Source organism: Anomaloglossus baeobatrachus, chromosome 10, assembly GCF_048569485.1.
Source record: "Anomaloglossus baeobatrachus isolate aAnoBae1 chromosome 10, aAnoBae1.hap1, whole genome shotgun sequence".
NCBI classification, from domain to species: Eukaryota; Metazoa; Chordata; class Amphibia; order Anura; family Aromobatidae; genus Anomaloglossus; species Anomaloglossus baeobatrachus.
The window spans coordinates 188,944,715-188,960,497 of record NC_134362.1 but is presented as its reverse complement, the minus strand read 5'-3'; the positions used below and the strand labels follow the sequence as shown (position 1 = coordinate 188,960,497).

The 15,783-nt window shown below is 53.8% G+C and overlaps 2 protein-coding genes across 2 annotated transcripts in view; both read left to right on the top strand.

Moving 5' to 3' along the window:
* Window positions 1–15,783, top strand: part of PSMD7 (proteasome 26S subunit, non-ATPase 7) — a 627,368-nt gene that overhangs the window by 420,761 nt on the left and 190,824 nt on the right. The gene's annotated exons all lie outside the window — the stretch shown is intronic.
* VPS4A (vacuolar protein sorting 4 homolog A) overlaps window positions 1–15,783 on the top strand; it is a 61,852-nt gene that overhangs the window by 26,185 nt on the left and 19,884 nt on the right. The window contains exons 5-8 of the mRNA XM_075326012.1: window positions 8,022–8,141; window positions 9,633–9,789; window positions 9,867–10,015; window positions 11,163–11,244. Of these exons, the coding sequence (XP_075182127.1) occupies window positions 8,022–8,141; window positions 9,633–9,789; window positions 9,867–10,015; window positions 11,163–11,244 (508 nt within the window). The remainder of the gene's footprint in view (window positions 1–8,021; window positions 8,142–9,632; window positions 9,790–9,866; window positions 10,016–11,162; window positions 11,245–15,783) is intronic.

Genomic DNA, 15,783 nt, shown 5'->3' with positions numbered 1-15,783 from the left:
ACCCAGACGATTGGTGTATAGCACTGCCTCCGGAGGCCACACAAAGCATTACACTAAAAAGTGTAAGGCCCCTCCCCTTCTGGCTATACACCCCCAGTGGGATCACTGGCTCACCAGTTTTCTGCTTTGTGCGAAGGAGGTCAGACATCCACGCATAGCTCCACTGTTTAGTCAGCAGTAGCTGCTGACTATGTCGGATGGAAGAAAAGAGGGCCCATATGGGGCCCCCAGCATGCTCCCTTCTTACCCCACTTGTGGTTTGTAAGGTTAAGGTACCCATTGCGGGTACAGAGGCTGGAGCCCACATGCTGTTTTCCTTCCCCATCCCCCTGAGGGGCTCTGAGGAAGTGGGATCTTACCGGCCCCCAAGCCCTGTGGCCGGGCTCCATCCACAGACCCAGTGAACCTGCTGGATACGGAGCCGGGGGTACCGTTCAGGGACAAGGCCCTGCAACTTTCAGGTACTCTGTGTCCCCGTACAGACAGGCACGCACACGCCAGACTTGCTGGGTGTGTTAGTGCGCCGGGGACAGTAGCGCTGCACGCTGGGGTTTGAGTCACAGCAGCTTAGCTGTGTGACTTCATGTGCTGGGAACTACCCGCGCCGGCCACTCTCAGAGCGGCGGCGCGGCTGGGACTTGTAGTGCGCCGGGGACTTAGCGCCGACCGCGCTTTTACGGCGGCGGCGCTTATAAATTTAGTCCCCGGCTTTTGCGGCCTAGCTCCGCTTCGTTCCCGCCCCCTCCCTGTCAATCGTCAGCGCCGAGGGCTGGAGCCTTATTTACATGCTCCAGCCCTCTCACTAGGCACAGTGGGACGCAGGTTTCCCGCTTTTGGTCTGAGCACGCCCAGGGCCCCGCCCCCCCCCTCCACAGGACGCCGGCAGCCATTCCTGCATGCAGTCTGGCTGGAGAACGGACACAGGCTCTGGGAGACCCAGACTAGGGATTTCTGGCGACCACACACCCGCGTTTAGCGGGCGGTAAGCAGCACATTAGTGCTGGCCCCACTAGTGCTACAGTGTTGTATTGGTGTACTTTTTCCTGTACCAGATATATATATATATATATACTGCACTGTACGGTCGCTTCTTGGCTGTATACCCCTATATTGCTCTGAGGAGACAGCAACATGTCATCCACAAAACGCAAGGGTGCCAAGGCACGGGCTGTATACACTGCTTGTACAGCATGTGGGGCTAATCTACCAGCAGGCTCCAACGACTCTCATTGTGTGCAATGTTCAGTCCCAGTGGCACTTCGTCAGCCAGAGCCTATGGTGGTGGTAGCCCAGGCAGAGACGCCTGTGAACCCTGCCCCGGTGACGGGGACAGAATTTGCAGTCTTTGCTGATAAAATGTCTGTGACTATGACAAAAATCCTGGAGACCTTGCAGTCCAGGCCAGTTGCTCAGACCATGGACACTGCTGTGTCTATGTTCCCCGGTCCCCCTCAGTTGGAACTAATCCGTACTTCAAGGGGGTCCCAGGCATCACAGGCTGAGGGCTCTGACTCTGATGACAGTCCCAGGCCGCCTAAGCGAGCTCGCTGGGAGAGACCCTCCACGTCATCACGCGGGTCAGGGTCGCAGCGAGAAGGGTCTCTATATGATGAGACAGAGGTGGGTGATCAGGAGTCTGGTCCTGACACCGCACTCAATTTGGATACGCCAGATGGTGACGCCATGGTAAATGACCTTATAGCGGCCATCAATAGGCTGTTGGATATTTCTCCCCCAGCCCCTTCAGCAGAGGAGGCAGCTGCCCAGCAGGAGAAATTCCATTTCAGGTATCCCAAGCGTAAATTGAGTACTTTTCTGGACCACTCTGACTTCAGAGAATCAATCCAGAAACACCATGCTTATCCAGATAAGCGTTTCTCCAAACGTCTGAAGGATACACGTTATCCCTTTCCCCCTGACGTGGTCAAACGCTGGACCCAGTGTCCAAAAGTGGACCCTCCAATATCCAGGCTTGCAGCTAGATCCATAGTTGCAGTGGAGGATGGGGCTTCACTTAAAGATGCCAATGACAGACAGATGGACCTTTGGTTGAAATCTGTCTATGAAGCTATTGGCGCGTCGTTTGCTCCAGCATTCGCGGCCGTGTGGGCGCTCCAAGCTATTTCAGCTGGTCTGGCACAGGTGGACTCCTTCTTAAGTCCAGCAGTGCCGCAAGTGGCGTCCTTAACTACGCAAATGACTGCGTTTGCGACCTACGCTATCAATGCGGTACTAGACTCTACGAGCCGTACCTCAATGGCATCCGCCAACTCTGTAGTTTTGCGCAGAGCCTTGTGGTTAAAAGAATGGAAAGCAGATTCTGCTTCTAAAAAATGTTTAACCAGCTTGCCATTATCTGGAGACAGACTGTTTGGTGAGCAATTGGCGGAAATCATTAAACAGTCCAAAGGTAAGGACTCTTCCTTACCCCAGCCCAGATCAAGCAAACCTCAACAGAGGAAGTGGCAGTCAAAGTTTCGGTCCTTTCGAGGCTCGGGCAAGCCCCAATTCTCCTCGTCCAAAGGGACTCAGAAAGAGCAAAGGAGCTCTGATTCCTGGCGGACTCACTCACGCCCCAAGAAAGCAACCAAAGGTACCGCTTCCAAGGCGGCTGCCTCATGACTTTCGGCCGCCTCCCTCCGCATCCTCGGTCGGTGGCAGGCTCTCCCGCTTTTGCGACATTTGGCTGCCACAGGTCAAAGACCGGTGGGTAACAGACATTTTGTCTCACGGGTACAGGATAGAGTTCAGTTCTCGTCCTCCGCCTCGGTTCTTCAGAACTTCCCCACATCCCGACCGAGCAGATGCCCTTCTGCAGGCGGTGCATTCTCTAAGAGCAGAAGGAGTGGTGGTCCCTGTTCCTCTTCGGGAACAAGGACAAGGTTTTTACTCCAATCTCTTTGTGGTGCCAAAAAAGGACGGCTCATTCCGTCCTGTTCTGGACCTAAAACTGCTCAACAAGCATGTGAACGCCAGGCGGTTCCGGATGGAATCCCTCCGCTCAGTCATTGCCTCAATGTCTCAAGGAGATTTCCTAGCATCAATAGACATCAAAGATGCTTATCTCCACGTGCCGATTGCTACAGAGCACCAACGCTTTCTACGCTTCGTGATAGGAGACGACCATCTTCAGTTCGTGGCTCTGCCATTTGGTCTGGCGACAGCCCCACGGGTGTTCACCAAGGTCATGGCGGCAGTGGTAGCAGTCTTGCACTCTCAGGGACACTCTGTGATCCCTTACTTGGACGATCTTACAACCCTCTCAGGAGGCATGCCAACTCAGCCTGAAGGTTGCACTGGAGACTCTCCAGACGTTCGAGTGGATCATCAACTTCTCAAAGTCAACTCTGTTACCGACCCAATCACTGACGTATCTTGGCATGGAGTTTCATACTCTCTCAGCGATAGTGAAGCTTCCGCTGGACAAGCAGCGGTCACTACAGACTGGGGTGCAGGCTCTCCTTCAAAGTCAGTCGCACTCCTTAAGACGCCTCATGCACTTCCTCGGGAAGATGGTGGCGGCAATGGAGGCGGTTCCGTTTGCGCAGTTTCATCTGCGCCCACTTCAATGGGACATTCTCCGCCAATGGGACGGGAAGTCAACATCCCTGGACAGGAAAGTCTCCCTTTCCCAGACGGCCAAGGACTCTCTGCAGTGGTGGCTTCTTCCCACCTCATTATCACAGGGAAGATCCTTCCTACCACCGTCCTGGGCGGTGGTCACGACAGACGCGAGTCTGTCAGGGTGGGGAGCAGTTTTTCTCCACCACAGGGCTCAGGGTACGTGGACCCAGCAGGAGTCCACCCTTCAGATCAATGTTCTGGAAATCAGAGCAGTGTATCTTGCCCTACTAGCCTTCCAGCAGTGGCTGGAAGGAAGGCAGATCCGAATTCAGTCGGACAACTCCACAGCGGTGGCATACATCAACCACCAAGGAGGGACACGCAGTCGGCAAGCCTTCCAGGAAGTCCGGCGGATTCTGATGTGGGTGGAAGCCACGGCCTCCACCATATCAGCAGTTCACATCCCCGGCGTAGAAAACTGGGAAGCAGACTTCCTCAGTCGCCAGGGCATGGACGCAGGGGAATGGTCCCTTCACCCGGACGTGTTTCAGGAAATCTGTCGCCGCTGGGGAAGGCCGGACGTCGACCTAATGGCGTCCCGGCACAACAACAAGGTCCCAACCTTCATGGCACGGTCTCGCGATCACAGAGCTCTGGCGGCAGACGCCTTAGTGCAAGATTGGTCGTAGTTCCGGCTCCCTTATGTGTTTCCACCTCTGGCACTCTTGCCCAGAGTGCTACGCAAGATCAGATCCGACTGCAGCCGCGTCATACTCGTCGCCCCAGACTGGCCAAGGAGGGCGTGGTATCCGGATCTGTGGCATCTCACGGTCGGCCAACCGTGGGCACTACCAGACCGACCAGACTTGCTGTCCCAAGGGCCGGTTTTCCATCGGAATTCTGCGGCCCTGAACCTGACTGTGTGGCCATTGAGTCCTGGATCCTAGCGTCTTCAGGATTATCCCAAGGGGTCGTTGCCACCATGAGACAGGCTAGGAAGCCCACGTCCGCTAAGATCTACCACAGAACGTGGAGGATATTCTTATCCTGGTGCTCGGCTCAGGGAGTGTCTCCCTGGCCATTTGCATTGCCTACATTTCTTTCTTTCCTGCAATCTGGGTTAGAAAAAGGTTTGTCGCTCGGCTCCCTTAAAGGGCAAGTCTCGGCGCTATCCGTCTTTTTTCAGAAGCGTCTAGCACGACTTTCTAAGGTACGCACTTTCCTGCAGGGGGTTTGTCATATCGTACCCCCGTACAAGCGGCCGTTAGATCCATGGGATCTGAACAGGGTACTAGTTGCCCTCCAGAAGCCGCCCTTCGAGCCTCTGAGGGAGGTTTCACTTTCTAGACTATCACAGAAAGTGGCTTTTCTGGTAGCGATCACATCTCTTCGGAGAGTGTCTGAGCTAGCAGCGCTGTCATCCAAGGCTCCCTTCCTGGTCTTCCACCAGGACAAGGTAGTGCTGCGACCCATTCAGGAGTTTCTCCCGGAGGTGGTATCCTCTTTTCATCTTAATCAGGATATCTCTTTGCCTTCTTTTTGTCCTCATGCAGTTCATCGGTATGAGAAGGATTTACATTTGTTAGATCTGGTGAGAGCACTCAGAATCTACATTTCCCGCACGGCGCCCCTGCGCCGTTCGGATGCACTCTTTGTCCTTGTTGCTCGTAGGCGCAAAGGGTCGCAGGCTTCTAAGGCCACCCTGGCTCGATGGATCAAAGAACCAATTCTTGAAGCCTACCGTTCTGCGGGGCTTCCGGTTCCATCAGGGCTGAAGGCCCATTCTACCAGAGCCGTGGGTGCGTCCTGGGCATTACGACACCAGGCTACGGCTCAACAGGTGTGCCAGGCAGCTACCTGGTCGAGTCTGCACACTTTCACCAAACATTATCAGGTGCATACCTATGCTTCGGCGGACGCCAGCCTAGGTAGAAGAGTCCTGCAGGCGGCAGTTGCCTCCCCGTAGGGGGGGGCTGTCTTCGCAGCTTTAACATGAGGTATTCTTTACCCACCCAGGGACAGCTTTTGGACGTCCCAATCGTCTGGGTCTCCCAATGGAGCGCCGAAGAAGAAGGGAATTTTGTTACTTACCGTAAATTCCTTTTCTTCTAGCTCCTATTGGGAGACCCAGCACCCGCCCTGTTGTCCTTCGGGATTTTTGGTTGTTTTTCGGGTACACATGTTGTTCATGTTGAACGGTTTTCAGTTCTCCGAGGTTACTTCGGAGTGAATTTGTTTAAACCAGTTCTTGGCTTTCCTCCTTCTTGCTTTTGCACTAAAACTGGTGAGCCAGTGATCCCACTGGGGGTGTATAGCCAGAAGGGGAGGGGCCTTACACTTTTTAGTGTAATGCTTTGTGTGGCCTCCGGAGGCAGTGCTATACACCAATCGTCTGGGTCTCCCAATAGGAGCTAGAAGAAAAGGAATTTACGGTAAGTAACAAAATTCCCTTCTTCTCCTGCTGAGAAGCTGACTCCTCAATCAGAGGAGCTGGAGGAGAAAGATCCAACACCTGATTGATGGACGCTATAAGGTCGTTTACTATGGCGTCCCCTTCAGGTGTATCAAGGTTGAGAGCGGTGTCAGGATCAGAGCCCTGATCTGCCCCATCCGCTTCATCCTCCAGAGAGTCCTCATGCTGAGACCCTGAGCAGTGTGATGAGGTCGAGGGAAGCTCCCAGCGAGCCCGCTTAGCCGGTCTGGGACTGCGGTCCGTGTCGGAGTCCTCACCGTGGGACCTATGAGTCGCCCCAGGAGCACTTTGCTGCTCCAACCGAGGGGGGCCTGGGGTCAATGATTCAACTGTGCCCGGGGCCTGTGTTACCGGTCTGGACTGCAAAGCTTCTAGTATCTTAGCAGACCATTTATACATAGACTCAGACAGTTTGTCAGCGAATACTGCAAACTCTGTCCCTGTCACCTGGACAGTGGTAGCCGGTGGTTCCACCTGGGCCGGGGGTCCCACCAGTGGCAGAGGCTCCGGCTGAGTGAGTGTCACAGGGGCCGAACATTGCACACAATGAGGGTAGGTGGAACCTGCAGGTAGCATAGCCGCACATGAGGTACAGGTTGCAAAGTAAGCCTGTGCCTTGGCACCCTTGCTTTTTGCGGACGACATGCTGTTGTCTCCTCTTAGAGCAATCAGAGAGGGTATATAGCCAAAAGCAATAGTGCGGCCGTACAGAGTAAATGTATACAATATAATCATATAAATATACACTTCGGCACCCAGGGGGGCCAGCACCTAGTGACAGGTGCGGCTTACCGACCGCCTGCAGCGGTTGTGTGACCACCAGATTCCCTGCCTGGGCCTCCCAGAGCTGTGGAGCTCGGTGTTGTCTCCCCTCTGAAGTTCTCCAGCGTCAGAAGTGCTGATAGGAATGGCTGCCAGCGTTCTGAGAGGAGGAGGGGGCCGTGGGCGTGCCTTAGAAAGTGCGGGAATCTGGTGCCCCACGGTGCTCAGTGAGGGGGGAGGAGGATACTAAGTATGCTCCAGCCCTCAGCGCTGACGTCCAGTGCAGCGTCCCGCCCTTACCCCTGACTGGCAGGCCCGGGGGCGGGAGTATGCGGTACTAGGCCGCAAAAGCCGGGGACTAAAGTTATAAGCGCGGCCGGCAAACAAGCGCGGTCAGCGCGGTAGTCCCGGCGCACCAACACACCCAGCAGCTGCTGCAGCGTCCATAACACAGGCGCTCTATGCGCCGTCCCCAAGGGGGACACAGAGTACCTCACAGTAGCAGGGCCTGTCCCTGACGATACCCGGTCTCCTGTTCAGCAGATTCCCCCAGGGGCTGCGGAGGGAGCACGGTCCCAGTGCATGGTGACCGGTTAGGATCCCACTTCACCCAGAGCCCCTAAGGGATGGGGAAGGAAAACAGCATGTGGCTCCTGCCTATGTACCCGCAATGGGTACCTCAACCTTAACAGCACCGCCGACCAGAGTGGGGTGAGAAGGGAGCATGCTGGGGGCCCTGTTATGGGCCCTCTTTTCTTCCATCCGATATAGTCAGCAGCTGCTGCTGACTAAATTGTGGAGCTTGCGTGCATGTGTGCCTCCTTCAACACAAAGCATAAAAACTGAGGAGCCTGTGATGCACGGGGGGGTGTATAGGCAGAGGGGAGGGGTTTACACTTTTAAGTGTAATACTTTGTGTGGCCTCCGGAGGCAGAAGCTATACACCCAAGTGTCTGGGTCTCCCAATGGAGCGACAAAGAAAAAGTATTCTCTAATATGGAAAGGGTAGAATGGACTGCAAGCTGAAGAGGATCAGACAGAGCTGGTAAGGTAGGGTGGGTAAGGGTTAACACGTGCCGGAGGAGTGGAGATTTTATGGTTCACACTGGCACTGATCGTGGGCGTTTTAGGTCACTCTGGAGTCATTAAATAGGAGCGAGAAGGTCCTGACGAAATAAATGTGTCCTTAGATTTTGTCCTTTACTGACTCTCATATCTGCAGGTGCCATCGTAATGGAGAAGCCAAACGTGCGGTGGAATGACGTCGCCGGGCTGGAAGGAGCGAAAGAAGCTTTAAAAGAGGCTGTGATATTGCCCATTAAGTTCCCCCATCTCTTCACAGGTTAGTCTTTTTGAAACGGGCGCTGCTGTGCATAAAAATGCATTATATATAGTGTTGAGCGGACCCGGATCTGCAAAATCCGGATCCGCACGGTTTGAGTGCCCGATCCGAGTCCAACCAGTGCCCGGGATTCGGGGTGCACGATCCGGATCAGTTTTTTTTTTTTTTCCTCACTCTCACTCTCGTCCCGGATCCGGCTCCCCATTGATTTACATGGCCGCGGATTCCAGATCGCATCCGGACTTCGGCGGCAACCCGATCCGGATCCGCCGGACCCGGATTATGACCGATCCGCTCAACTCTAAATATATATATAATACCCTGCTCAAAAAAATAAGGGGAACACTAAAATACCATTTGTTTTTTTAAGTCTTCCCTTTACATTTTTTTTTTGAGCAGTCTGTATAATATATATATACATAATGTGTGTGTGTGTGTGTGTGTGTGTGTGTGTGCATAAATATATATGAGATATATATCTAGATATATATATATAGATAGACATATACAGTATGTATGTATATAAAGGGAACATTAAAATACCATTGTGTTTTTTAAAACTTCCCTGTACATTTTTTTTGAGCAGTGTGTATAATATATATATACATAATGTGTGTGTATATATGTATGTGTATGTGCATAAATATATATTATATATTAGTGTGTATGTATATAAAGGGAACATTAAAATACCATTGTGTATTGTGCGATTGCTACATAGACAGATTATTATACAACTACATCTACATTTTGATTATTTACATACACAGATATTCTTATTACGTTTACACAAACATACTACAGCTCAGACCACCTTCACAGTGTCTTATAGGGAGCGGGGTCACAGGAGTCAGAGGCGGTGGTGGAGTAGGGCGATGCGGCAGGAGTCCCAGATGCTCGCAGTGAGGCAAGAGGAACATCCAGAAACTGTTGGCGGTGCGCGTTTCAAAGAAATAGTGCCCAAAATTGGCGCTTTCAGAGATTGAGCTTTTGGCTTAATCACAAGCCGAGATCTCATCTGCGCACGCAACACCTCCTGGCGCCAGTCTCCTTAAGGCCGCTGCTGGGAGGCGGCGCATGTGCAGATGAGATCTTGAGCAGAGAGTTCCATCTGGGCATGCGCCGATTCCGGGCGCCATTATTTGAAGTCCGCACCACCAACATTTTCATGATGGTGGCCCCTTGCCTCAAAGCCCGCAGCACAGTGTACTGCACTGCCTGCAGCGGTGATGTGACTTGTCAATGTGACGTCACTGCTGCAGCAAAAATACCGAAACGGGAGCAGCAGTTGAGATTTGGTGCTGGACCTGAGGAGGGTGAGTTGTATCTGCTTTTGTATTTTAAGGACAACCAACGTTCAGGGTCCAGTTTTCTAAAAGTGGAAAACCCCTTTAAATGATAAGTGTAATCAGTGTTTTATCTGCTAGTGATTGTGGTGCATCCTTCCACGTTTCTACATATCCTTGATGTGACCTCTGCGTTCTCCTTTAGGGAAGCGTACCCCCTGGCGCGGCATCTTGCTCTTCGGACCCCCAGGAACAGGCAAATCATACCTGGCCAAAGCCGTCGCTACTGAAGCCAATAACTCCACGTTCTTCTCCGTCTCCTCCTCCGATCTGATGTCCAAGTGGTTGGGGGAGAGCGAGAAGTGAGTGGTCCGGACGTCATGGGTTCATGTAGGTGTTTGAGGCAGACATCATATTGTTTGCTTTTAATGTTTTTCAGGCTGGTGAAAAACCTTTTTGAGCTGGCGAGGCAGCACAAGCCTTCAATTATCTTCATTGACGAGGTGGACTCGCTCTGCGGCTCCCGGAATGAAAATGAAAGCGAAGCGGCGCGGAGAATCAAGACTGAATTCCTGGTGCAGATGCAAGGTACGCACACGTCATGCCTAGGATCGATATATTACACCAGTGTGTAACGAGCCTCGGGATTAGCAATGCGTTTTTAGAATTCACCACCAGGGATCGGTTCTGCACTCACAGCATTTGACGTCCTCTGCTGGATGGGCGGCTCATACCACTGACCGCCGGGGGCGTAATGATCGCTGTCGCAGTGATCGCTGCCGGCCCCAGCGCCTGTTTCAGCTACATGTGTGTCTGAGGGCGCACATCCGGCTCAAATACATTGCAGCACAGAGACTCGTTGGGTGCCTGCACTGCAATGTGCCAGCCGCCGATTAAGGCTATGAATACTCACTGCTCCCCACACCCATAATCCAGGACATGGGGAGCAAAGTATATGCCGGCACCCAGCAGCTGACCATTCTGTAAGTGGGCCACATGGACGTCATGCACTGCGCCGCTATCCTCGGAGGAAGGTGAGTATAATCGTTTATTATTTTTTTTTATTGTGTGCAGCGCCCAGGGGTATCGTGTGCCAGGATAGGGACATAAACCAGGATGGGGTCATGAAGGGGACGTGTATACCGGGATGGGGCCCATGAAGGGAACGTGTATACCGGGATGGGGCCATGACGGGGACGTGTATACCGGGATGGGGCCATGACGGGGACGTGTATACCCGGATGGGGCCATGACGGGGAAGTGTATGCCAGGATGGGGCCATTATGGGGGACGTGTATACCGGGATGGGGCCATGACGGGGACGTGTATACCGGGATGGGGCCATGACGGGGACGTGTATACCGGGATGGGGCCATGACGGGGACGTGTATACCCGGATGGGGCCATTATGGGGGACGTGTATACCTGGATGAGGCCAGGATATAGCCATGATTAGGTCATACACCAGGATGGGGGACATATTTATGAGGAAGTGGCCCAGGATGGGGGCCGTTAGTACTACACAATTAAAGGGGAGGGGCAACGCATATGTCTATATAGGATTTAGAATGCTACAATGCCCCACCCACACAGCTGACCAACATGTGGCCCAGGCTCAAACTTTGCACCGGGGCCCATCGGACTATAGTTACGCCACTGCCGACCGCCTTTTTTATGCAACTCCCTTTGGCAGCGCTTGGCTCCACATGAGGTGACCGTCTGCTTTGCTTTTCAGGTGTCGGAAATAACAATGATGGCATCCTGGTTCTAGGAGCCACCAACATCCCCTGGGTGCTGGACTCTGCCATCAGGAGGAGGTGAGATTTCTAGATTGTAGGATATGTGGCTAATTATCATTTACTTTTCCGGCATATTAATATTTTCTTCAGCGCTCTATTGGGAGACCCAGACGATTGGGGTATAGCTACTGCCCTCCGGAGGCCACACAAAGCACTACACTAAAAAGTGCAAGGCCCCTCCCCTTCTGGCTATACCCCCCCCGTGGTATCACGGGTTCTCCAGTTTTCAAGCTTTGTGCGAAGGAGGTCAGACATCCACGCATAGCTCCACAGATTTTAGTCAGCAGTAGCTGCTGACTATTTCGGATGGAAGAAAAGAGGGCCCATATAGGGCCCCCAGCATGCTCCCTTCTCACCCGTGGATGGTGTTGTAAGGTTGAGGTACCTATTGCTGGTACAGGGGCTGGAGCCCCACATGCTGTTTTCCTTCCACATCCCCTTGTAGGGCTCTGTGGAAGTGGGATCCTGCCGGCCTCTAAGCTCTGACGCCGGGCTCCATCCACAGACCCATAGAACCTGATGGATTCGGAGCATGAGTACACTCAGGGACATGGCCCTGCATCATACAGGTACTCTGTGTCCCCGGCAGGCACAGACACACTCCGGGCTGGCTGGGTGTTGTAGTGCGCCGGGGACCGTAACGTGGGAGTTGGTGTCCCTACAGTTTACTGGGGGACTTTGTAGTGTGGGAACGCAGCGCCGACCCCCCGCTGGACCGGGCGGCGCTGCTGTGACTTGTAGTGCGCCGGGGACACGCCGACCGCGCTTTTACGGCGGCGGCGTTTATAAATCCAGTCCCCGGCTTTTGCGGCCTAGCTCCGCTTCGTTCCCGCCCCCACCCTGTCAATCAGGGTAGGGGAGAGACGCTGTTTCACCGCAGCGACGAGGGCTGGAGCCTGATTTACATGCTCCAGCCCTCTCACTAGGCACAGAGGGAAGCAGGCTTCCCGCTCTTAGCCAGGAACGCCCAGGGCCCGCCCCCCCTCCTCTCTCAGGACGCCGGCAGCCATTACATGCAGTCTGGCTGGAGGAAGGACGCAAGGCTCTGGGAGACCTGGACTAGGGGGCTTTTGGATACCACACACCCGCTCTTAAGCGGGCGGTAAGCGGCTTTTCAGCTGGCCCCTCTAGTGCCTCAGTGTGTATTGGTGTACTGTGTCACCAGATATATATATTTAGTTATTTCTTGCACTGTGAGGTCGCTTCCTGGCTGGATACCCCAGATCGCTCTGAGGAGGCAGCAACATGTCATCCACAAAACGCAAGGCTGCCAAGGCTAGGGCTGTGTACACTGCGTGTGCTGCATGTGGGGCTGCTCTACCAGCAGGTTCCAAAGACCCCCATTGTGTGCAATGCTCAGATCCGGTGCTGCTTCGCCAGCCGGAGTCCGGAGGGGTAGTGACCCAGGCTGAGACGCTTGTAAGTCCTGCCCCGGTGTCAGGGACAGACTTTGCAGCTTTTGCTGATGGAATGTCTGTGACTATGGCAAAAATCCTTGAAACTTTGCAATCCATGACTGGGGCTCCGTCTATGGACACGGCGAGGTCTCTGTCCTCTAATCCCCCTCAGTTGGAATTAGTCCAGACTGCAAGGGGGTCCCCGGCTTCCCAGGCTGAGTATTATGACTCAGATGATAGCCCCAGCCACCCTAAGCGAGCTCGCTGGGAAAGACCCTCAACGTCATCACACTGCTCAGGGTCTCAGCGCAATCAGTCGCCCTGTGATGCGTCTGAAGAGAGTGATCAGGAGTCTTATCCTGGAACCCCTCTCAATCTGGATACCCCGGATGGGGACGCCATGGTAAACGATCTTATCTCAGCCATCAATAGGCTGTTGGATATTTCTCCCCCAGCCCCTTCTGCAGAGGAGGCAGCTGCAGAGCAGGAGAAGTTTCGTTTCCTCTATCCCAAGCGTAAATTGAGTGCTTTCTTGGATCACTCTGACTTCAGAGAATCAATCCAGAAACACGACGCTCATCCAGAAAGGCGTTTCTCTAAACGTTCTAAGGATACACGTTTTCCTTTCCCCCCTGATGTGGTCAAGCGCTGGACCCAGTGTCCAAAAGTAGACCCCCCGATTTCCAAACTTGCAGCTAGATCCATAGTTGCAGTGGAGGATGGCGCTTCACTTAAGGATGCCAATGACAGACAGATGGACCTTTGGTTAAAATCTGTCTATGAAGCTATCGGCGCGTCGTTTGCTCCAGCATTCGCAGCCGTATGGGCGCTACAAGCTATTTCAGCTGGTTTGGCAAAAGTGGATGCTATCATACATCCAGCGGCGCCGCAAGTGGCGTCCCTTACCTCGCAGATGTCTGCGTTTGCGTCTTACGCTATCAATGCGGTCCTAGAATCTACCAGCCGCACCTCAATGGCGTCCGCCAATTCGGTAGTTTTGCGCAGAGCCTTGTGGTTAAAGGACTGGAAAGCAGATGCTGGTTCCAAAAAATGTTTAACCAGCTTGCCTTTATCTAGATAGACTGTTTGGCGAGCCATTGGCTGACATCATTAAACAGTCCAAGGGTAAAGACTCTTCCTTACCCCAGCCCAGATCAAACAAACCTCAGCAGAAAAAATGGCAGCAGAGGTTTCAGTCCTTTCGAGGTTCGGGCAAGACACAATTCTCCTCGTCCAAAGGGAATCAGAGGACGCAAAGAGTCTCAGATTCCTGGCGGGCTCACGCACGCCCCAAGAAAGCAAATGGAGGAACCGCTTCCAAAGCGGCTACCTCATGACTTCCAGCCCCCCCCCTCCGCATCTCCGGTCGGGGGCAGGCTCTCCCGCTTTTCCGACATTTGGATGTCACAGGTCAAAGACCGGTGGGTGACAAACATTTTGTCTCGCGGGTACAGAATCGAGTTCAGTTCTCGTCCTCCAGCTCGGTTCTTCAGAACCTCCCCACATCCAGACCGAGCAGATGCCCTGCTGCAGGCGGTGGACTCCCTAAGAGCGGAAGGAGTAGTGGTTCCTGTACCGCATCAGGAACAAGGGCGAGGGTTTTACTCCAATCTCTTTGTGGTTCCAAAAAAGGACGGCTCGTTCCGTCCTGTTCTGGATCTAAAGCTGCTCAACAAACATGTGCACGCCAGACGGTTCCGGATGGAAACCCTCCGCTCTGTCGTTGCCTCAATGTCTCAAGGAGACTTCCTTGCCTCAATAGACATCAAAGATGCTTATCTCCACGTGCCAATTGCTACAGAACATCGACGTTTTCTACGTTTTGTGATAGGAAACGACCATCTTCAGTTCGTAGCTCTGCCATTCGGTCTGGCGACAGCCCCCCGGGTCTTCACCAAGGTCATGGCGGCGGTGGTAGCAGTATTGCACTCTCAGGGACACTCGGTGATCCCTTACCTGGACGATCTACTTGTCAAGGCACCCTCTCAAGAGGCATGCCGACTCAGTCTACATGCTACGCTGGAGACTCTACAGACGTTCGGATGGATCATCAACTTTCCAAAGTCGAATCTGTCACCGTCACAGTCGCTAACGTATCTTGGCATGGAGTTTCATACTCGAGCAGCGAGAGTGAAGCTTCCGCTGAGCAAGCAGCGGTCCCTACAGACAGGGGTGCAATCCCTCCTTCAAGGCCAGTCGCACCCCTTACGGCGCCTCATGCACTTCCTCGGGAAGATGGTGGCAGCCATGGAAGCAGTTCCCTTTGCGCAGTTTCATCTGCGTCCACTTCAATGGGACATTCTCCGCCAATGGGACGGGAAGTCAACGTCCCTGGACAGGAAAGTCTCTCTTTCCCAGACGGCCAAGGACTCTCTACAATGGTGGCTCCTTCCCACCTCATTGTCTCAGGGAAGATCCTTCCTGCCCCCATCCTGGGCAGTGGTCACGACAGATGCGAGTCTGTCAGGGTGGGGAGCAGTGTTTCTCCACCACAGGGCCCAGGGGATGTGGACTCCGCAGGAGTCCACCCTTCAGATCAATGTTCTGGAAATCAGGGCAGTGTATCTTGCCCTACTGGCCTTCCAACAGTGGCTGGAAGGAAAGCAGATCCGAATCCAGTCGGACAACTCCACAGCGGTGGCATACATCAACCACCAAGGAGGGACGCGCAGTCGGCAAGCATTCCAAGAAGTCCGGCGCATTCTAATGTGGGTGGAGGACACAGCCTCCACCATATCCGCGGTTCACATCCCAGGCGTACAAAATTGGGAAGCAGACTTCCTCAGTCGCCAGGGCATGGACGCAGGGGAGTGGTCCCTTCACCCGGACGTGTTTCAGGAAATCTGTCGCCGATGGGGAGTGCCGGACGTCGACCTAATGGCGTCCCGGCACAACAACAAGGTCCCGGCATTCATGGCGAGGTCGCGCGATCAAAGAGCTCTGGCGGCAGACGCATTAGTTCAAGATTGGTCGCAGTTCCGGCTCCCATACGTCTTCCCACCTCTGGCACTCTTGCCCAGAGTGTTACGCAAGATCAGATCCGATTGCAGCCGCGTCATACTCGTCGCCCCAGACTGGCCGAGGAGGTCGTGGTATCCGGATCTGTGGCATCTCACGGTCGGTCGACCGTGGTCACTGCCAGACCGACCAGACTTACTGT